Source organism: Pelodiscus sinensis, chromosome 1 (assembly GCF_049634645.1).
Source record: "Pelodiscus sinensis isolate JC-2024 chromosome 1, ASM4963464v1, whole genome shotgun sequence".
Taxonomy (NCBI): domain Eukaryota; kingdom Metazoa; phylum Chordata; order Testudines; family Trionychidae; genus Pelodiscus; species Pelodiscus sinensis.
In genome coordinates, this window is record NC_134711.1 from 65,537,265 (window position 1) to 65,559,425 (window position 22,161).

Below are 22,161 nucleotides of genomic sequence, written 5' to 3' on the forward strand. Positions count from 1 at the left end.
GTTGGCCATTGCCCAAATGACGACACCTTTCAGAGCCAAGCTGTAACACTAGTGTGTAGGAATGCCTGGCTGGCCAGGCCAGCTGAGGCTCACTGTGGGATACCTGGGTGAGTTTTGTCCATGGGATGTTTTGCTGTCACCCTGATGCCTCCTGCCCCCTCTTCCTATCCTGCCCTTCCCCTTCCTTATACAGAGCCATTCCAGCCCTGCCCAGTGCCTGCTTCTCACCACACAAGCCTGGGACCCGAGCAGGCGCTGCCTATGGCTCGGGGCCAGCCACAACAGCCTCAGCTGAGGAAGTGGGTCTGGCCCACGAAAGCTCATCATCTAAGAAACCATCTTGTGAGTCTTTAAAGTGCTACATTGTCCTGCATTTTGCTTCAGCTGATCAGACTCCTCTCCCCTCCTCCCCCCCTCCCCCATTCTATCATCTGATCTATCCCCGCCCCTTAGGAAGCTCACTAGGCCCCGCCCCCGCTCCTTCTCACCCCACCCCATCCCGGGGCTCTGGGCGTGGCCTCGGCATCCTCAGCGTCGGCCCTTCCCGTTGGCTGCCGCACGTCGCGTGACCGAGCGGGGCGTGACGTAGGAGGAAGAAGACGCCATTAGAGAGAGCGGGTCCAGCGGCCGTGACAAGTGCTGAGGTCCCCGCGGCTTCCGTCCCGAACTCTCCTCGCGGCTGCCCCCTCGGTCCCTGCGCCCCCGGGCTCGCTGTCCGGCTGCGCCGCTGATGTGAGGCCGCGGCCCGGCGAGCGGGCGGTTCGCTGCGGATGGCGGCGGCGGGTTCCGGCGCGGGGGGAGGCGGCCGGAGCTTCTCTTTCAAGGTGGTGCTGCTCGGGGAGGGCTGCGTGGGGAAAACCTCCCTGGTGCTGCGCTACTGCGAGAACAAGTTCAACGACAAGCACATCACCACCCTGCAGGTGCGCTGGGGGGGGGGGGGAAGCGCGGCGCGGGATGGGGGGGGGGGCGGCCTGGCTGTTGCGTTTTCTGGTGCCGGGGCGCTCTCGAGGAGACGCCCGTTCCGTGCTGGCCCCAGTCTGTGTCTCCGCTCGCTTCTGCCGCCTGAGTGTTGCTAGGCTGGCTCCGCCACTTCGTGATACTATCGCTGCTGCTGAGTCTAGCCTGGTACCATGTGGAGCATGACGTATGCGTCCTAAGTCTCTTCTCCCTCTTCCTACTTAGTTAATTGGCAGCGGGGCGGGGGTGTTTTGAAGGCTGCTTTCAGGCTTCAGGGGCTGCTGTAGTTCCACTTCTATCCCAAATGTTGGGATTTTAAAACTTCATCTCTCTTCTCTGACTTCCATAATCTACTCATTCGGCTCTTGGTTTTCTGCATGTGGGCCTCTGCAATTTTGGTAGGGGGACACGTGCTCTGAAAGAGTTAGTTCCTTCTCCCCAACGGGGGTGACTTCTAAGTCTTCTGTGCAAGTTACAGCTTGAATTGCTGTGGCTAATGTTCTAAGTGGAAATTAAGCTGCTAAGTATTAAGGAAGGCTAGCATCTTCAAAGAAATTGTGTGCCTTCAGATGTTGTCTTCTGGCTTTTTAAAAAGACAACATATACCAAAAATTATTGCAGTTTAAATGCGAACAAATACAAAGCAGGGAAAATTTAGCCAAAACTAGCTTGTGTCACATTGTAGAAAGGGTAACATCTAAATTCATGCAAGTTACTTAGTGTAATTGTTCTTGACAGCTAAAATGCTTGAGAATAAATCTGTCTAACCAAATTATTGGTCACTGATAAGGAAACCAGCCACTGGGAACTGCCTCTGCTAAGATTGTGGGTGTGTGCAATTTCCAAAGTTATCTCCAAACAACCTTTAGGGTGGGCAGGGGGACAATACAAAGAAGGGGGTTATGGTACAGAGATGCACATGGCACAAGCAGCTGGCTGCTTTGAGTGGGATGTGGCAGGCAGGGAGGCTGCCTGAGGGTCCCACTTGGCTGAGAGAGAGCTCTTAGGGTAGGCTCATCATGCTCAGACCCACATCTGGCCCCCACCTCTTTCTCCCTCCCCCCCAACTCCCTGACCTAGGTCACAACCCAACCCTTCCATACCACCTCCTCCTGCACTCCTGTCCTTGATCACAACTCTCTCCCAGGTCCCCCCACCCCTCCTTCACTCACTACCATGAACTTCTTTCTGCACCCAACCTCCATCCCAGATCTTGTACCTCCTCCATTAATATAGAATGTGAGCCTTGACCACTTTCCAAATTTTTGGAGTGCGTGTGCGAGCCCTTCCCTCCCCCATAAAAAATTATCCACTACTGTCCTAGACCCTGGATTGTAGCCTGAGACTGGAGATCTGCACAGCAATAAAACAGCTCTACAAGCCTTAATTGCTTAAAAGTCTGCATTTGCTTTCTAGTTTGTCTTCTGTGAACCACAGTTCCACATGAAAGGGGATGGAGGTCTACCCTTGTTTCATTTTTGTATATCCAAGAGCTGTCTTTGTTGAGGTGTAACTTTGCTAGACTTATCAAAAATTGGAAGAGTTATTGTTACAATAATCTCTCTCAAACAGTTCCGTTGGGCCACTTAGGACTAAATCAAGACTTGCTTTTCCCCATGTGGGTTTCAGAACTAGATGCTCCACGAAGTGGTCATCAGTGGTGCCTAGAAACTTATCTGGACATCCTGTACTGAGGTGACAGGTCCAGAAATGTGCCACTTTTAGTCCATCCTGCTACATAACCTCTCTCCAGTGCACGTGGTTCTTCTCTCTTCCCACAAGTTGTAAAAATGTTAGGCTTCAGGGTCAGTTGCTGTAGGAATACTTCATATTTCCAAGCAACTTTGCTTTCTGGAGTTGTTTTCCTGTATCCTATTTTAAAGTGTTCTCTACGATCCTGTATAGTCATGCATGTAGATTAAACTAAGATGTCTTGCATTTTCTGGCTTGTGTGTACACCACTTGTATGGTAATATCAGGGGTTCCTTATCCTTCATTCTACCCCACAAACTCCTTGTATTTTACCCTTGCATCCTCTTACTTGGGAATGACCTGCAACTCCCTCCAATTGTGCTTACTGTGTCTCTATTTTCTCACCTCCCATTCTGGCACTTCCCATATGTGAGAATAGGAGGAGCTCTGCCCCTTTCCTCCCTCCCCAGCCACGGGTGTCTCTTCTCCCCCCCCCCTCTTGTTTTGTGCTTTCATCCCTCTACCTCTTCTGGGAACTGTGTATATGCTTGCATATCACTAGTCTTGGTCCTCCCCACCTCTGCTACTATAGGAATGACTGAGTAGGTTGCACTGGTGGGGGGAGTGGCACTGTGTGAGGGTCAAATATAACTTTGTTAAATAAATCAAACTGTCCAGAGTCTCTAGGAATAGAAATCCCATGCTTAAATAATATTTATATAATAGAAGGAATATTCCACTGACTAGGATGGTAATTGTGGAATGTTTAGGAAGACCAGAGAAGCTACAGAAAAAGAAAATCCAGTAATTAAAAATGTCTGGTATATACATATCAACTGGGGATCTGTCTGCTTAAGACAGGATGCCAAGAAAATTTCTAGACACCATTAATGACTGCTTTTTGGGGCAGCGAGTCCTGGAAGTCGCAAGAGGAGGAAAGTCCGTGCACAGGATCTGGTTGAAGAGATGACTAACTGAATTCTTCAATAAGAGCAACCATAATGCATATAAACTTGACATCCTTGTGTCCAAAAATACTAGAACTCTTCCAGTGCCTTTTTAACTTCAAAAAGGAGCTATGGAAAAATGAAGAGGCTATCTAAATGGAAACTAAAATCACTAATTGAGAGAAGGAGATTCTTGCAAGCTGCATGGAAGCACTGAATCTCTATATAGTGTTTTTAAAACCTATATATTCCAGATAAAAACCCACTATTGTGGCTAAATAGTGAAGTAAAAGGTATGTTAGAGTAGAAAAGCATCATTTATAATTGGAAGTTGTATACTACTGAAGAAAACAAGAGAACACTCTGGTAAGTCAGTGTTTTTTGGGGGGGGGCGGTGTTTTTGTTGTTTTAAGTTGGACAGGCACAAAAAATTTGAAGAGGAACTAACAAAAGACTAAGCACATTGGAAGCTGGCTAAACAGTGGGCTGCTGGACAATCCAGGTGCTAAGGGAACACTGAAAGTCAAGGCTGTTGTAAAAAAGTTATTTAGCTTCTCCACATCAATCCTCACTGCAAAAGATGTGAGGGGAGTTGCCTGCACCTGAGCTGCTGTGTGGTTTTTTAGGTGACAATTCTGGGTGATTCTAGTTGGGTAATAGAAGGAATTTGGAAACAAACATAGATTCTCCAGCACCAGAGGGTATTGACCAAGACTTCTGAAGGAACTACAGTACAAAACTGCAGAAATAACTATGACATTTACTATGAAATCAGCCACTTACTTGATAGGTAGGCTTCACATTAGAAAACACCCTAACCTCAGTACCAGGTAAACTTGGTTTAAATTAGAATAAACAACAGAATTATCAGACACACAAACTGACTCTATGTTGAAGAGTCAATCTAACTTCCATAGAGGGGGAAATATCAGGTTGTTTAGGTTTTTGGGTTTTTTTTTTTTTTTTGAGGGGAGTCAACAAACATGTGTAAGTGATTCCAGTGAATATAGTGTACTTGAATCCTCAGCCGTTGACTATGAACCTCACAAAAGGCTGTAAAGCAAATTAACAAGTCATGGAATAAGAGGGAAGGTTCTCTAAATGATCAGTAACTGTTTGATTTTTTGGGGGGGGGAAGGAAAGGGGGACAACAGCCACTTTTTAAACAGTGTAGATGGATAGATAGCAGGATCCGTCCTAGGACCAGTGCTATTCAGTATAATCAGATGATTTAAAAAAAAGCGTAAATAGTGATGTGGCAAAACTTGTAGATAATCAGTTACTCGCAACCAAAGCAGACTGGAGAGTTGTTAAGGGGTCTCTCAAAACTGGGCAACAAAATGGATGATGAAAATCAATAATAAATGCACAGTGGAAAACAAGGTGTGACTGGTCAGCTAGCCAATAAGCAAATGTTTCAGTCAACTACTCGCTTCCCCTGCCCTTGCTGTCTCTATCAGAGGCATGGAGAGGGACCATTGGAGCCATTCTAGCATGCAGGAAGATGCTGAGGCATTACCTTTGTCCAGAAATGCCCTCATTGAGGTGGCCAACTAGCACTGCTCCTAGAATTGGCTCCTTCCCTACTGTTAAAAGATGGGCAGTGACCACTGTGTGTATACAAGTTTCTTAATCTCTTACTTTCCTAGTGCTTCCCAGATGAAGAAATGTAATTCAGCCTTTATAAGTTAGCCAATATGAACTAATCATTAAGTTTAGCTTATTGAAATACTCTTCTTATAACTAAAATCCTCAAACTTGTCTGTTACTTGGGATGAGCAGAAAACATGTCATGTGAGTCGCATAGTATTTCAGGGCTATACATGATCACTCAATGGCGCAATGTAGTCTTTGTCATCAAGCAAAACTCTATGTTCTTATACTAGGAAAAGGAATTTTTCCACTGTAAACTACAGGGAGAATCCATGTAGGCAAAAATCTATTTTAGGTGAAACTTCCAGGTCTTGGGGGTTAGGGTGGTGCTAGTAAACATAGGTATGTCAGATCTGGGTAAAATATGGCCCGCAAAGCCATAGGATCCAGCCCACATATGCTGCAGGGAGCCCCAGGCAGGTTCTCCGTTTTCTTCGCCGCACCCACATGCTGCTCAAACATGGCTGTGGGGTGGGTTTTTTCTTTAAAAACAGAGTCAGGAGGGAGGAAGCTTTAGGAGCTGCTCCCGCCTCTAGCACAATCCAATTAGCTAGTTTCTGGCCAGAAACTGGTCAATGGGAGCTGCCTGTTTCAGTAACAGGCAGTCCTGAAGCACAGAGGGCTCCAGAGCACACAGCTGCAGCCTAGGCAGGGAGGCTGATTCAGGAACTGCTGTTGGCTGGTAAGTCTCCTGGCAGAACCTACCTCTGGCACACCAGTCCCTCCCTTTCCCCAATGCTCTTCCCCCTACTCCACATACCCAAATCCATTGCCCTCTCCCCTTGCAGATCAGGCACCCAAATCCATTGCCCCAGATCAGTCCCCTCCTGCCCTAGCTCGAAACCCAGACCCCTGCACCCACCCCAATTCCCTGCCCTAGGTCACAATCCAACCCCCTCCATCCCAGTTTAGTGCTCCAGGTCACAACTGCCTCCTTCACCCAAACTCCTTCCCTTTACCCCAAGCTCCTTTCTGCACCCAGCCTTCATCCCAGATCCCACACCTTCTCCATTAATATAATGGAAGAGTGTGGCCCTCAACCACTCTGCAAATTCTTGAAGTGGCCTTCTGGCAGAAATTATTGCCCACCCCTGGTGTAGGTACTAATCATTAATTCAGCCATATTTGATTTCAAGTTGCATCTTAAACAGCTTAGTGATGTGTGTCTGTTGCTGAAATGTTTAACTGGTTCCACTGGAATAATGGCTTGCAGTGCTATCTGCCTCCTGGAGGTGATATGATAAAGCAGTGTTTCTCAGTCAGTGATACGCATACCCTTAGGGGTACGCAGGAGAAGTTTGGGGGGGGGGGGGGGGTAAATAACACAAGTGAAATCTGGCAAAAAATGTCTGGGATTTTTGCCCTGCAAAGGATCAGGGAGGGGGCAGCGGTACGTACCTGTCAGATTGAATGTTCAGAGCCATGTGCCCAGATATTAACGAACTCTGTGCATGCCCCCCAGTGCTGGTGGGGAAAAGCGCATGGCTGCAGCGTCGGTGGCTCCAGTGAGACCCAGGGCAGTTACATGTTTGGGTGGGGGGAGGGGGAGAGAGAGATCACCTAGTTCGTTTCCTCTCCGGCAGCTTCCTTATGGGGCTCCAGCAGGGAGGGTGGCTGAACCTGGAGATGTGCATTACCTTCCACCCCCATCAGCAGCTCAGTACAATGCATCCCCATTGCCCCTTCCCCATGGTGCTACGAAGCGGCACAATAAGCTTTGCTCCAAAGGATACCCCCTTCATCAGTGGTGTAGTGAGGGGGGGAGCAGGGAGGCATTTGTCACTGGGCACCACGATAGGGGGGTGCTGGGCTGGGAGTTCACAGCTCTACACAGTGAGCCCGGTGCTGGCAGATGACTTGCTCCTTGTAGTCAAGCCACCGAGGCAGGGCTTCAACTGTAGGGTTACCATACCTCCAGTGCCTGGGTCAAGGGGAGGAGCATTGGGTTAGAGTATAGGGGATGGGGGTGCCTGGCTCTGGGTAAAGGGTGGGTGCATTGGGGGTACTTTTTTAAAGGGGGTACTTTATAAAAAAGTTGAGACACTGATAAACAGTTGTCTGAAATATACTTCTGTCTTAGGAATTATTTCTCAAATATAAAGTAAATATATGGCATGCAACTGAGTTCAGATGAAAAGGGGCTAATACAGTTTTAAGTAATGCAACCACCTGATCCTGGGTTGCTCTGAGGGGCTAGAGTAGCCCTGATGTAATTAACGTAGCCTTGGGAATTTGTTTTAAGTTATGACAGCCTCCCTAGATTGTCATATAGGTTGCAGCACTGCTTGCAATTCCAGTGTGACACACAGTGACCCATCACCCCACCCCCAGTATTCCTCCTACATCAGAGCTTGAGGGTGTCCTCAGAATACTTTTTTGACTACTTCTGGGACTACTCTACAGTCATTTCTTTTAATGCAGTTTAGGCCCTTACCCAATATAACAGGGCTGTCATAGGGATGGAATTTAATGTCTGAATGTGTCCATAGATGGAAGACCACTCTTAACAGTTGTAGGAGATTAATGAGTTAAGCATAACTGAAATTAATGTAAATCACAGGTTGAGAAAGCATTCACTGGAGATCAAAGGCTTGTAATACCAGAAAAGACTGAAGTCCTAAGATCACAAGATTCAATGCATCTGTAGTAGTTTGCAATTTATTTCAGAGATGCTTGATTATGTGGAACTTCTGCTCTCATATTTTGGAAACTCCACCCAAAAAGTTGCCATAGAAACTAAAAATACATGACACCAAATTAAAACACATGATTGAGACTAATTAACCTTTACTTTCTGTATTCCATAAAGCTACAAAGAGTGAAGTGAATAAGGATGTGTTATCTTCCAAGATATACTCTCTAATTCTTAAACTGCAGCTGTTAAATGGGGCAGAACTGAAGAGATTGCTTGCAACTAGAAATCTAACAGGCTAATGTTTGTTTTTTTTCCTTAATCATGAATAAAATGCAATAGTGTGTGCATTCTAAGTGTACTTTTACACTGACTATTCAAGCATACTTACAGCCATGAATGCTAGAACTGAGTGACTTGAACATTGCTTGAAAAATTTATTTAAACACTGATAACCCAAAAATGAAGCTTGCTATTAAAAGGGAATAGGGATATTAATTTTCAAGTAATTGACTAATAGAATAGTTGATGCATTTTGCATTGACTAGTGGATAGGGCGCGTCCGTCTTTGAAGTGTAGCAACCTTTGAAGGTGTCAGGCTCCTAGCAGCATTTCAAAGTGGCAGCACCATGTGGATCCCATGTTCTGTGCAGCACTGCCACTTTGAAATGCTGCCTGGGGACACTTTAGCTGGCCCTGGGCTGCACCCAGCCTTTCAAAGCAGCAGTGCTGCTTGGGATCTGGCCCCAGGCTTCACATGGCACTGCTGCTTTGAAGTACCCACTCCTCTTTCTATACCCCCCACCCTACCCCTCTTGCTTCCTCTTTCTGATAAAGGCAGCAAGGGGGGGGGAGGGCAGAGTGACTAGTGGACTAGCCTGTCAACAAGCCAATAAGCATTTGCTTATCGGATAGTTGACTAGCTGTTCACATCTATTACCTATGCTGCATAACTCCTTAAACCATATGCACAACTTAAGTGAGTAAAATTTATGATTGTGTTGTAACTATCCAGGGAGCCAGCTTAAAAGCCAGTTCCCCACAGCAGTGTCCCCACAATGTGGGGTTTTTTTGGGGGGGAGCAAGTGAGGCAGACCCACAGCAGTTGTGGAGCCTCTTACTAAATTTAAACTGCAGATCCACGTGAGGGTAGCATGTGCTCCCATCAACTAATCTAGTCAGTGGAAACTCCATCAGCTACCCAATTACCTAATTAACCACTACTTAACATCCCTATTTGTAACTTCAGCATATTATCTAATCATAAATATAACTTTGGGGAAAATCTTCTAATTGTTGATTGGTAGCCAAGACTTCATTTGACCATCAAAGAATATACACCTGTCCCTATTTTTTGGGGGGGGGGGGGGGGGGAGAGATAGTGTCAAGTAATTTCCATGTAAATATTGGCTTCTGTGTCAACACTTCTACTTCTGAATTCTTGGACTGTTCAGACTTAGGGACAAAAACTAGCTTTAATACAGACTTACTGTCTTTTCTGCTGGTCTGAGAGAGAACTAGAACCAAGACTAATAAATTACTGCAAATTCAAAACAATTAAACCTGAAGAATATTCATCTGGCTTTGAAATCTAAATCTGACCAGACAGATATCAGTGTTGATCTAGTTTTTGCTGTGGCTATCTGCAGATGTGGTATAGAAAATAGTGTGGTATAGTCTCAGTAGGCATGATCAGATTATTTCACTTGGCTACAGTCTGGAGCGTTGGTATTTTAACCATATGAATTTGTTGCTATAGTTTGAATTTGAGTTTTATAGCTTTTCAGAGATAGAAGCTGCCGCTGATGGGAGGCTTCTTTCTGATCTCTTGCCTACAAATCTTATTTCAAGCAGAATGACTAGTTTATTTTACATTGGCAGTTGCAACATAGTATTTATCTTTTGCAAAGCCTCAAACTGATCCCCCTCAAAGTAAGGTTTCAGTCACTATGGTTGTGAAGGCCACTGACATTGAACTTGTCATGACTTCAGCTCTTAATTCTTTTAACTAGGCTACATCTATCCCGGGCTTAGTTATTTTTGGTATGTTGCAGGGGAAGAGGGATATTCAATAACTTTTGGCTTGAACCCTAGGAGTTTAGTTGTACCATGATGCACAGAGTACTGTGAAGAGAGGGATATTCCCGTGAAGGATCCTTGAAAGTCCTTGTTTGCTTCTGATACTAGCTAATAGTCCTACTAATTTAGGCTGACGTATTTTGATGCTTGAATCTTAAATTTGTCCATAACGTTGGTCTTAACCAATAAGTAACCTCTTTTTATCCACACACAGAATCAATTTTGTAGTCTGCACCAAGGCATGTATGTATGTGCACCATCAGAAGAAAAATGTGCTACTGGGTGGTGGTCTATTAATCATCTGGGAGGCATTTGAATCTCTTTTGGACAGTGCCCCAAGCACTCAGTTTACAGGGAACATTGAAGATGTAACTGCTTGTTCTCAAACAATTAGATCTTGATTAATTTTTACAGAATTGGCTTGGGATGCCAGATAACTTGTAACATAATAATGGGGACTCTTTTTCTGAATTTATTCTTACCTGTCTGCATTTCAGACTAGGACTTACAATTCAGATGCTGCCAAAATGGTGAGGTGACATTGGGGTGTATATACACTTCCTCTAGACTTGTCTGGAGATGATCTGAAAGTGTGGTTTCTTGGATCTAGGCTAATCCCAAATTCTGTATTACACTGTTTTGGCCTGCATCACTGCCACACATCTCCTGACCGATACCTTTGGTTTTATTAATGGTGGTTGGAACAGATTTTGCTATGGGTTTTTTAAGTGGTAAAAAGTATCAAATTAATGCCCAGTAACTCTCTGGATTAGTCATGAATGTGTAAAAATCCAAAAGACTCTTCCCTCTAAACTGTCATAAATATTTTAATTTCTGTTCTAGGCATCTTTTCTAACAAAAAAGCTAAACATTGGAGGAAAAAGAGTGAATCTTGCAATATGGGTATGTTTATCTGCCTCTTAAGCTTTTGTTCACTCATAATGTTGACTTGAATGTTAAAGTTTATAAAGCAAAGTCTTGTGCTTAAAATACTATGCACAAATAGAATCTCAAATGTGTATTCATTTTGGTGTAATCCTTGGTAAAAATTCAGTCTTCCATTTAATGAGTGAAACTAGAAATTTCTGTATTGTCATCAATTCTGTCTTAATGAACGTAACAAGTGTGTCTTCCACCTGCAGGATACAGCAGGTCAAGAAAGATTCCATGCTCTGGGTCCAATTTACTACAGAGATTCTAATGGAGCTATTTTAGTGTATGACATAACAGATGAAGACTCTTTCCAGAAGGTACCATGACAGATTCATCCATCTTCCCCACAAGTAAACAGGTTCCAAAGCTTCCCTACAGCATGAGTGTGCAACTTGAAGGTTTTCATTTCATCAGTAACTAAACATGTACTTTCTAATCTAGCTAATGACTACTTTATAAACTTAGTTTGAAATTGACTGCACTGCTGTTCAACTTTAAATCTTCAGTTTTTCTATTCTAGTAGAAAATGCATCCTAAATTTGTTCAGATTTGAAGTTGGAACTCTTGTTTGTTCCTGGTAAAATTTAAGATTAATGCTGTTTGTGGTAGTGTTAGAATTGAACTGCTTATATTCTGAAGTAATTGGGCCAAGTCCATTCGAAACACTGTGCTTGTAGATATTGGTCCATCACTACATGAGACTTCTATATGGCTTATAATAATTAGTATTATATGTGCCTATTGCATATATCTGTTAAAAACCTAGCCTGCTACAACATGCCTTGCTTGTGGAATACTCTACTTCCAGAAATATTTTTTGATGCTATACCATAGCTTTCAAGTTCTTATACTAAAGAGACTTTTTCCAAGAACAATGTGCCCCTTAATTACTTCAACCATCTAACAGTAAGTAGAGGCAAGATTGGAGTTTGTTTCTATTTAGAGCTGCAGAGATATTCCAGAGTTCAGTCCATAGATTTAAGTGGTCTACTTCAGAATCTTACCAATTAATATTCTGACTTTCATTTTTAATAGTTTTTTTTCATGAATTGAGAAACTTTGTTTAAAGGGGTTTTTGCACTTCTGTATGATGGGTGCTGATTTTATTTGACTTCCTTTCAGTTAACTCCCTCCATTAATTAACCATAATGAAATAGAAATTCATAAGCTTATACATCAGTGGTTGCCAAACTTTTTGGCCCATGCCCTGCCTGGCTCAGTACAAACCTTTCTGTGGCCCACCATCTTGCTAGTGCTGCAGCGAGGGATAATGTATTAATTCAACCAGTAAGAAAGGAAATATTAATTTAAATTAAACCAATTAAGCACTTAAACCAACATGAGAGTTAACCAAACTTCATTATAAATGAAGTAAAACAGTTCCTGGTGTCTTGTCTTAATTTATGGCAGGGGAACCTTTTTTGGGTTGGGCCACTGACACCCAGAAAAATCGGGGGGAGCCCACACAACGAGAAGCAAAAAACAAACTCTCCCAAAATCCCCAACCCTCTATGTAGTCCCCCATCTGAGACACTTCATTCCTCTGTCATTCCAGCCCCATGGGGAGAGGGGAAGGGAGGACTGAGGTTCAGGGCTTTCCATAGGCCAGATTACTAATGCTGAAACCCCAGAAGAGTTAGATATGGGGCTGGGACAGAAAAGAGGAGTTCAGTGTGGGGGACAAGGCTGCCAGCAAGAGTGATGGGTTTGCGGGATCTGGGCAAGAGGTGATTCGCAGGAGAGGAGTGAGGGTGCAAGGTCTGGATGGGAGGTAGGGTGCAGGAGCAGGCTGGGAGTAGGGTGTCTGGCTGGGGGGAGGGGGCAAGCGCAAGGGAAGGTACATTGTGTGTGGTTGGGGGGTGGGAGGAGAGAATAGTGCAGAACAAGGGAGGATGCAAGAGTGGGCTAGGGGTGGAAAGGGTGCCTGACTAGGGGGAGGAGACAAGTAGGTGTCGAGCTAGGGGAAGGTTGCAGGAGCAGGCTGGAAGTGCAGGGCCTCACAGGGGTGTGTATGTGATGGGGCTGGGAGTGCTGGGGTCTGTGGATGGGTGGGAGAGCACTTACTTGCCTTTGAGCCTTGTGCCAGTCCAGGCATAACCTCCTGCTGCTCCCATTGGTCAGATTCTTGCAAATAGGCGCTGCAAGGAAAGCCTCCAAGCAGCATGCCAACATGCTGTGGTTGCAGGTGGGGGAAGGCTTCTTCCTCATGAGCTAGATCACTCAGCAAGGCTTGAGTCTCTCCCTACTACCCCCAAAGCCAATTCTGGTGCTCCAACTGCCTGGGGGGGTGGGGGGACAGGGAAGGGTAGGGCTGGAGTGCCAGTGCTTGCTCCCTGCTGTGGAGGGGGAAGAGCAGGGCTTGGCTCAAGCTGCAGACCACCTAGGAAATGGCTGCAGATTACTAGTGGGCTGCAGACCACATCTTGAGAATGACTGCCATAAAAATACTTGTGGTAGGGATGTGACAGGGTGATGCCCTGCAGGCAGGGCTGAGAACCAGCAGGGCTCGAACCAATTCCAGCTAGGCTGGAGCAGTTGCTGGTCCAGATTTCACTTGAGTCCGTTAAATGTTATGTCAGCCTAATGTTTAATGAGTTAACTGCAAGTTAGATATAAAATTATCTGCACACAAAGGTCTGAATACAGGCATCAAAAGCTTCTGATGCAAGTGTTCTAAAAATAGTCAAATTACCATTGGCATGTGTGATCTTAAAGCAAACAGTTGGCAAAATTAACATGGCTCGTATTAAATAGATATGTCTTAGTAGCCTTAAAGTTGAATAGTTGGATCCATGAGCTTCAAGTGTTTAATCTATGTTGCTTAAAATGACTCCTATCTAACTCTAATTTGTATGCAGGTTAAAAACTGGGTCAAGGAATTAAGGAAAATGTTGGGAAACGAAATCTGTTTATGTATAGTTGGTAAGGCCATTTTATTTTTAACACTGTTCTGAGTGGCTGAGATGTGTGCTGGTTAAATAATTGCAATTTTACAGTAACGTAAACATTGCCCTCTTTCTGTGATGGTGGAATATACTCCTATAGAACAGATCAGCCTCCTTACAAATGTGAACTCAAGTGTATGCATTAATATCTCTTACGAGTTGAGGTAAGATTTGGTGTGGAAAGAGGCATTAACTTGAGCTTCCTCAGTATGTATTAAGGCTAAGGTCCATAAATAGATTTGGGTGTTTAACACTGACAGCTGGTGCCTAATGTTTACCCCAAACGTCTGGAGGTGGTGGTGCTGGTGGCTAGAGTACTTGTCTACAAGGTGATTGGGCTAGAGAGAATGGCAATGGATGTGTAGTCTGGTGATCAAGATGCCCATCTGAGAGGTGGGAGACCCAGAATTCAGTCCTCCAGCTCCGCTTACCTTCATTATATCCACAATGGTACAGTTTCAACAGACTTCATCCTTTTCTCCCAATGACTGAGCGATAGGACATTCGCATGCAAGCACTCTTCTGAAGGCTGGGAGGACCCTCCCCACTTAATTTCCTTTGCTGCTTAGTGACAATATTATATTTGGTCTCCTCTCTCTCAGGTGAGTGCTATGACTCTTAGCCCAGTAGTCAGAGGACATCACCACCACCTCTGGTCACACCTTGATCCAGGAGGCAGCTTCTGAGCATGTCTCCTGGATTAAGCCCTGCATGAGAGAGAGGCAGGTGAATGCTTTTTCCCACTTTATGGACACAGGTGTCCAAATGCCTAGAGAGGCTGCAGTATACATGACCAAAGATAGGAAAAGTGGCATAATGAAGACTCTTCTACCCTGAACATTTATGTACTTAACTTATTGGATGCCTACAGCATTTGGCAGGAGTTCCGTGGCTCACAATGTAGCCTAAAATTGGGATTTAGGGGTGTCAGTACTTAGTATTTAGGTAGACGGAGGGAAGTATGTTAAAATATCTTTAACACTTACAGTGTAAAACATTTTAACGACACCAGCTTGATATAAGATTGTTTGAAGGTAGTGTGTGGAAAGTGATAGATCCAGGATCTCTAGATTTCTTCTTTAGGCTGTTTTATACTCAAACTGCAAAGATGTAAACACTGATGTCTTGTCTGACAGGTAACAAAATAGACTTGGAAAAAGAGAGGCATGTTTCAGTTCAAGAAGCAGAAACGTAAGTGTTAAACTTTAATTGTACAACTTCAAATTGGTTAAAGGCATTAGTTATGGCAGAATTGATTTATCCCAAGACTAAAGGTATGTCTACACTAAAGTGTTTTTTGGAAAAACATCTATTTTTTTTTCCAGAAACTTCATTTATATCCATACTGCAATCACATCCTCTCGAAAGAACAGAAGGGTTTTTCCAGCAGTGGTAATCCTTGTAGAACAAGGAAGAAACCCTCTCCCCCCCCCCCCCCCCCCCCCAAAAAAAATCTTTCAGAAAAAGGCATGTGTGGACAGGGAAGAGGGAATTCTCCCCCCCTTCTTCCAAAAACACAGGTGCTCTGATGGCCACTCCATCCATAGTAATCAGTTTAAATAGGGAAGTGTCCACACTGAATGGATGCTGTCTTTGGAAAAAGCAGATCACTTTTTTTAAATGCACTTTAGCAGTGTGGATGCGCTCTTTCGGAAGCTTTTTCAGAAGCTTTTTCAGATGATCTCTTCCAGAAAAGCTTCTTCCGAAAGAAGCCTGTAGTCTAGACATAGCCTAAAGGAGCAGTAGTGTTTTCAGTGAATAGTGCAGCTTGAGTACCATGACTCTTATATTGTGTGCCAGAATTACTGCTATAGCTACTATTCCTTCCATGTCTTACCATCAAATCCTTTAACGTGTATTACATAACTTACAATATATTCTGTAGTAAAGTTTCCTAAGTGTTTTTTTAATCGTATATTTCCCCTTTTATTGCTTTCTATGACCAGTGTGATTTGGTGATGCTTCTGAATCTAGAGGACTGGAAGGGACCTTGAGAGACCATCTAGTACAGTTCCTTGCACTTGTGGCATGACTAAGAGGTCTCTACAGCCACCTGTCAATGATTGTCGAATCTGCTCTTAAATCTCCCTAGACAATCTAGAAACTCTTCATCAGAGTGGTTGAGCACTAGAATAATGTCCAACCTAAACCTCACTGTAATTTAAGCTCAGTACCTGTCCTATCCTCAAGTTAGGGAGAGCTTGAATTTTTCCATTCTCCTTGCAACAACGTTTTATGTATCTGAACAGCCATATTGGGTCAGAATAAAGGTCCATCTAACCCAGTATCCTGTCCTCCAACAGTGGCCAATACCATGTGCCTCAGAGGAAAAGAACAGAACTGGTCATAGAGTATCCATGCCCTGCCATGCCTGTTACCCATTTTCAGCTTTTTATCTATTGGCTATTTTGCAATGTAGAAGAGTGGCATCAAATTTAAATACAAAGTTTAAGGTGGTCAATATAAAAATCAAGTAGGATATTTGTATTACAAAATATTACATAGGTTTTAAAAAAAGCAGCTTGAAAAGACTGAGTTAATATTTCATGTGGTCTCATAAGTAAAAGCTTTTTCTGTATTTGCACTACGTACAGGTATGCAGAATCAGTGGGAGCAAAACACTATCATACTTCAGCCAAACAAAACAAAGGAATTGAAGAACTCTTCCTTGACCTCTGTAAAAGTAGGTATTGTGGTTGGAGTGATAAGATGATGAAAGCTCTCATCAGAATGAAGTCCTCTTTAATAGGCTGGAAGATGGATTTATCAGTTGATCTACTGTGGTTTAATTTAATAAAAATCAGTCTTACAGATGGTCAGTTATGTAAACTAATCTCTTGATGCTAAAGTCATCTTTCATTTGTTGAATGTCTTCAGTCCCTGAGCCAATATTCAAGTGACTGCATGTTTGAATAGACTGAGATTTGGTAGCAAAGAAAAATCAGGCACACTGCCTACACTTATGTGCTTATTGAGTGATTAATACATTACAACAGATACAATACACAAAGTGATTTTTTTTGATATGTTAATTTTTTTGAAGTTCAATCCTCAACTAGACAATAGGGGTTCTGGTGTACAAAGCAAAAATTAAAATCAAGTTCAAGGCTTGTACAGGGAAACCCTTGTCATTCGCAGTTGGTGCAGTCCTGCCTCCACTGCAAGTGGTGAAATTCATGAATATTGTGAGGCACAGCTCCTCACAGTGGCTTCTGGCCCTAGGGTAACTCACTGTGGCTCTCAGCACCTTCTCCTCTCCCTACCTTCTCTTCCTCCTCCTTCTCTCCCCCCCCCCCCCCCCCAATACACAGGTGCATGAATCATGAAGGTCTCCTATATAATGGAATTTCAAATACTAAACTACTTTAAACCATTTCCTATTTCAAACTACATCCAGGGTTCCTCCTTCACCCTTTTGTTAAAACTGGTTGATGGGGAAAACACACACCTCCCATTTTTTCTCACTGCAGTTCTTATCTTTTAACTCTTCCACTGTTTGCCAGAAACTTGGCTTCAGAACTCTAATTTGAAGTTCTCTATTCAGTTGCTGTCCGGAGTCAACTTGTTTATTGCCTGGCAGCATACAACTTGAACCATATTCCAATCCATACTATTTGGAATGTAGGTACCTTACTCCTTGCATCTATACATTCTCTGAACATATGCCTCTTAAACCTTCAAAGGAGCTAAATTAGGAAGGAAACAGATCTGAAATAATTTAGTAGGCTGCTTTCTTCTTTAACTGTAGAAGTTTCAGCTGTAACTTTGTTCCTGTGCATGGGCTCTTGCGCTAGCTAATATGCAAGACTATTTGGGCCTACATGCATGATCTAACTCAACTACTGAAGTCAGAGCTGCTGGGTATTCTGTTTCTGGATCTTGAATATGGTTTAAGATTTTAAATGTAGCACCCTAAATGTTGTTCCGTGGTATCAGCTGGATCACTTGCATGTTGGAAAATTGTTTGCTCCTCTTCTATTGCTAAACATATTCAGGTTGATAACAGCACTGTTAATTGAGATTAAATACTTTGTTGAAGAGTTCAAAGCTTTGACATATTTACAGTTGGAGTGCAGTGTCATCCTGATCTGAGTTTCCATTTTCTAGGAATGATAGAAACTGCTCAGGTGGATGAAAGAGCAAGAGGCAATGGTTCTAGCCAGTCGGGAACTGCAAGACGGGGTGTACAGATCATTGATGATGAGCCACAAACACAGAGCAGTGGAGGGTGCTGTTCTTCTGGATAACTGTATAAAACTGTGGATTATTGCCCTGTCTACATGAAGACTGCCATATTTCAAGTCATGCTTTCTTTACAAATGGAGTAATAGAATTAACAGTATTGAAAAATAATCACTTATAACACTGCAGAGACCTTAAGTGCTAAACTAGTGGAGTCAGACCAGAAAATTGGCATTTTCTACAGAGGTTAACAAAGCAATTACCAATGGCCTTTTTACATATTTTTCTTTAATGAGGAATAATGCATGTAGAAAAGACCTATTTAAAGGCTTCATTTATATTCTTTTAAATCAGATCATTTATTTAATAACTTATATACATTGTTGGAAGGGTATGCATTTTTGCAGCTGTTTGTATTTTGTGGTAGATTCAACTGTATTACTTCTAAACTGCAAACTGATTTTTTTTTTTAAATTAGCAGATACCTGAACTATTTTTGCAGGGCTTACACAAGCCCATAACTGTCAACTACTTTGATATACTCTCTATTCATTCTGTATACCAAGCTGGTAAAATGCATTGTAAATTACATATTAAATATTTTATCTGCTTTTACAAGTGCAGGTGCAGAAATACCTACATCAGTCTTGTCAGTGAGTAACAGTTGGTGGAAAGATTCAGGCTTTTCATTTTTGTACTTTGCTCATTTCTTCACCCCTTCTTGCAGACTCCTAATAGTGTATTAAGTTACATAGAGGTCTTTAAAAGTCTCTGCCTGGTAAGCAGCAGTATGCTACAGAGCATCTCAGGTGGCACAGAGTGAGTGCAGTTAACCCAGTGGGACTTGAGTTCGTGGTCAACAGTGGAGCACATTGACATCACAAGTCTGCAATTGCTTCATCCTCCCGTTTAGTTTCCCAAGGAAGCCTAAGCTTACAGAAATTAGCCCTTGTCCATGTGGTGACTACTAAATGACGTTTTCAGTTGTATAATACCTTTGCCTATCAGGACAGCATTTTAAACTTCAATGAGCATTAGTTGTTCACTCAAGCTTTGTACTATGAACAAGTATGTGAAATTTCAACTTTCCTGAATTATTTTTTGGTTTGAAGTGGATTATAGTGGAAGATGTAAAGTTTCAAGATGCAGTGTAAACTATAGGAACACTAGAAAGGACTAAATTATATTCCTGTTTTTGCTTCTTTCATAAGGCTTGGTGAAGCCTTCCTTAAAGTTTTGGGCAGAGACTTTTGGAAATATTGTTTAAAAATATCTTCAGAAAAAAACACATGGTGACAAAAGTTAAACTATTGTGCTTTGACTTGTTCTGATTTGTCATGTTTGGGGAAAAACAGTAAAAGTGGCATCTATGACAAATAGAATATTCTTTGGCCTTTTTTCTGAAGTGCAGAACAAGTATTGCTTAATTACACTTCACACCTTTTTAGTACATGGGCATCTTATACAATACAGATGATAAATCCATCAGTTTTCTTCCATTCTCCTCCTCCTCCTGCACAACAAAATGCTAGAATAAAGTTGAAGTACTTCATGTACAACAGTAGGAACCTAAATTTCCACAACTCAATTTTAGCTACAGTGGGCTTAAACTTGACAGATCAATCCAATTAGGTAACATTCCAAATGTGTAAAGGGCTTATCCATCTTAATAAAGACCTGGGGTAGCAAGTTGCTATTTCTCCGCTGATGTGAATGGCTGCGAAAAACAAATCCAGTCAGTCTTATGTTTTGAATTCTCATTGCACTGCAAAAGAGGTGTCTGTCACAACATTTAAGAAGCTTCTAGGGGGAGAGAGGCCTCCCCCAGCACCACTCCTTCTGCTGGGGCCCTACACCCACCCCATGGCGGGGGGGGGGGGGGGGCGGGAAAGGAGAGAAGGAAGCAGTGTGTTGAGTGCATGCATGCCACCATATGAAGGGAAGAGCATGTATCCCAAAGCAGTGGGGAAGGAAAAGGATGCACAGCCCCAATCACCCCTAGGGGTGGCAGGGATGGAAGAGGCTACATCGCCCATGCTTGCCTGCCACTCAAACAGCAGGTAGGGAAGAGGAACCACAACCCAAGCCTCCCTGGCCCCAAGAGCAGCAGGGAGAAAGGAGGCTGTGTGTGCATGCAATACCTTCCCCCCCCCCCCACCACACACAAGAGGGGAAGAGCACAAGCGTGCCCCAGAGCAGCGGGGAGGGAAGAGGATGCACAGCTCCAACCTCCCCTCCTGCCCCTGGAGCAGGCCCTGTGGCCTAAGCTTCCCTGGCTCTGGGAGCAACAGAGAGGAAGGAGGCCAAGTGTGTGCACCATGGGGAGGGGAGGAGGATGCATGTGTGCCCCCCACCTCCCCAGAGCAGCAGAGAGGAAAGAGGATGCATGGTTCCAAACTTCTCCTCCCCCTAACCCCACAGGAAAGTAGGGAGGGAAGAGGCTGCATTGCCCAAGCCTCCCCAGCTCCAGGAGCTGGAGGGAGGGGGAGATCACATGTACATCTACTGTCACATCGGGCTGGGTAATGCTAGTATTGGTTAAATGGCCATGGAAGCTAGCTATTCCATGGAATCACATTACTGTGTTGAAATGCATGTGGTGTGTTATCAATAATTTTCAAAATACTAATTTAACAAATTACATTTTTGATACCTGTACATCTCACTATTCAGAGTAGGTGGGAGTAATTTTAGATAACTTTAAAATAGTAACATTTAAGTTCCCTATTTGCTTGCTCTTACTGGGTTTTTTTTATTTCCATATGTTTTCTACAGCAGTGGTCTCTCTAAGTAATAGCCTTTCCTTAGGAAGAAATTAGATATGGTGGGTTTGAGCTCTTCTACCAAAGATCAATTGACTTGAATAGTACACTTCACCTGGGAGACAAATGTGAAACTCCTGTTCCCTGTCAGTTTGTAATAGCTCTCCACCACATCTCTGCATCTTCTCTCAGTACTTTCATGGTCCAATAAAGAGAAACCAAATCAAACAGGAACTTGAATTACTTCTGGTACAGATTCCTTTCATGTTGTCTCTCACTAACATCCTTAACTTTGCTTGAAATGTATAACATACTTTTAATGCCTTACTCAAACTATAATGAACAAAGTCCCCTCACTTCAGTAATTACTTCTGCCTAATTAAAATGTGCAGCTATGTTGACGAGCACTATTGCAATATTAATACACTATAGAAGTAACCATTTTAATTGATGCACAATTAAATGGTACAAGGGTAATTTCAAGTTAAGCCCTGCTGTGTAGATGCATCTTAAGTGTCTTCTCCTAGGGTGGGCTCCACAAAAGAACTTGGGCATTGCTGTGCTCAGCATCCCAGTAAATGGAAATGCTTGTACTAAGTTGCATTATTTCAAACTGTCTCTAGTTTAATACTAGTCTCAATGCAAGAGCAAGCTATTCAACTACATAGACCACCAACCTCTATATGGCAATTCCCCCCCTTCCACATGGCACATGGATCAGTAGCACTCCAACTTGCTACCCTAGGTCACTACCCAAACCCTTTACACCTACCCTGGTCACAACTCCCACCCAGACCGTATACTCCATCCCATATACTTCCACCACGTCAGAATTTTCTTCTGTACCCACATTCTTCCTTGAACTCCATACCCCTCTCCTAGTCACAAACTCTCCTTCACCTAAACTCCCTCTCAGATCCCCCCACCCTTTTCTGCAACCCAATCCCCTACTCCAAGCTCCCTTCTGTGCCCAATCTTCATCCCAGACCCCGCCTACCCCCATAGAAAAGTGCAGTCCTTGGCCACTTACCAAAATCTTGAAGTGGTCCCCAATCAAAAATTATTGCTCACCCCTGCTTTATGTAATTACATTTCTGAAACAGTGGAGCTCTGTGTGGTAGAGCTGTTATTCCCTTGTGCACATTTTCCTGGTGGTTTAATGAGTGCGAGCATATGTATAAACAGGGTAGCTGTGGTGGGCAGAATACAATCTTTCCCCTTCACCTGAAGCCAAGGGGTCTATACTTAGCCTGGATAAGCGGTGTTGCTGCTGTGATTATACTACTGGGTTGGGTCTTGTTCAAAAGCCAGCTGCCAGAGTAGGCTGGTGACCTTATAACCTTTAGCCAGGGGGTTAGGATATTGGTCTGAGATGTGGG

The 22,161-nt window shown here is 43.5% G+C and overlaps 1 protein-coding gene across 1 annotated transcript; it reads left to right on the forward strand.

Annotated features, from left to right (window-relative positions):
- Nucleotides 1-602: 602 nt before the first annotated feature.
- Nucleotides 603-19,402, forward strand: RAB21 (RAB21, member RAS oncogene family). The gene is made up of 7 exons (XM_075931903.1): nt 603-920; nt 10,804-10,863; nt 11,103-11,210; nt 13,752-13,815; nt 14,975-15,029; nt 16,433-16,521; nt 17,946-19,402. The coding sequence occupies exons 1-7, from the start codon at nt 771-773 to the stop codon at nt 18,083-18,085; spliced, it is 666 nt and encodes a 221-aa protein (XP_075788018.1). The 5' UTR covers nt 603-770; the 3' UTR covers nt 18,086-19,402.
- The last annotated feature ends 2,759 nt before the right edge of the window (nt 19,403-22,161 follow it).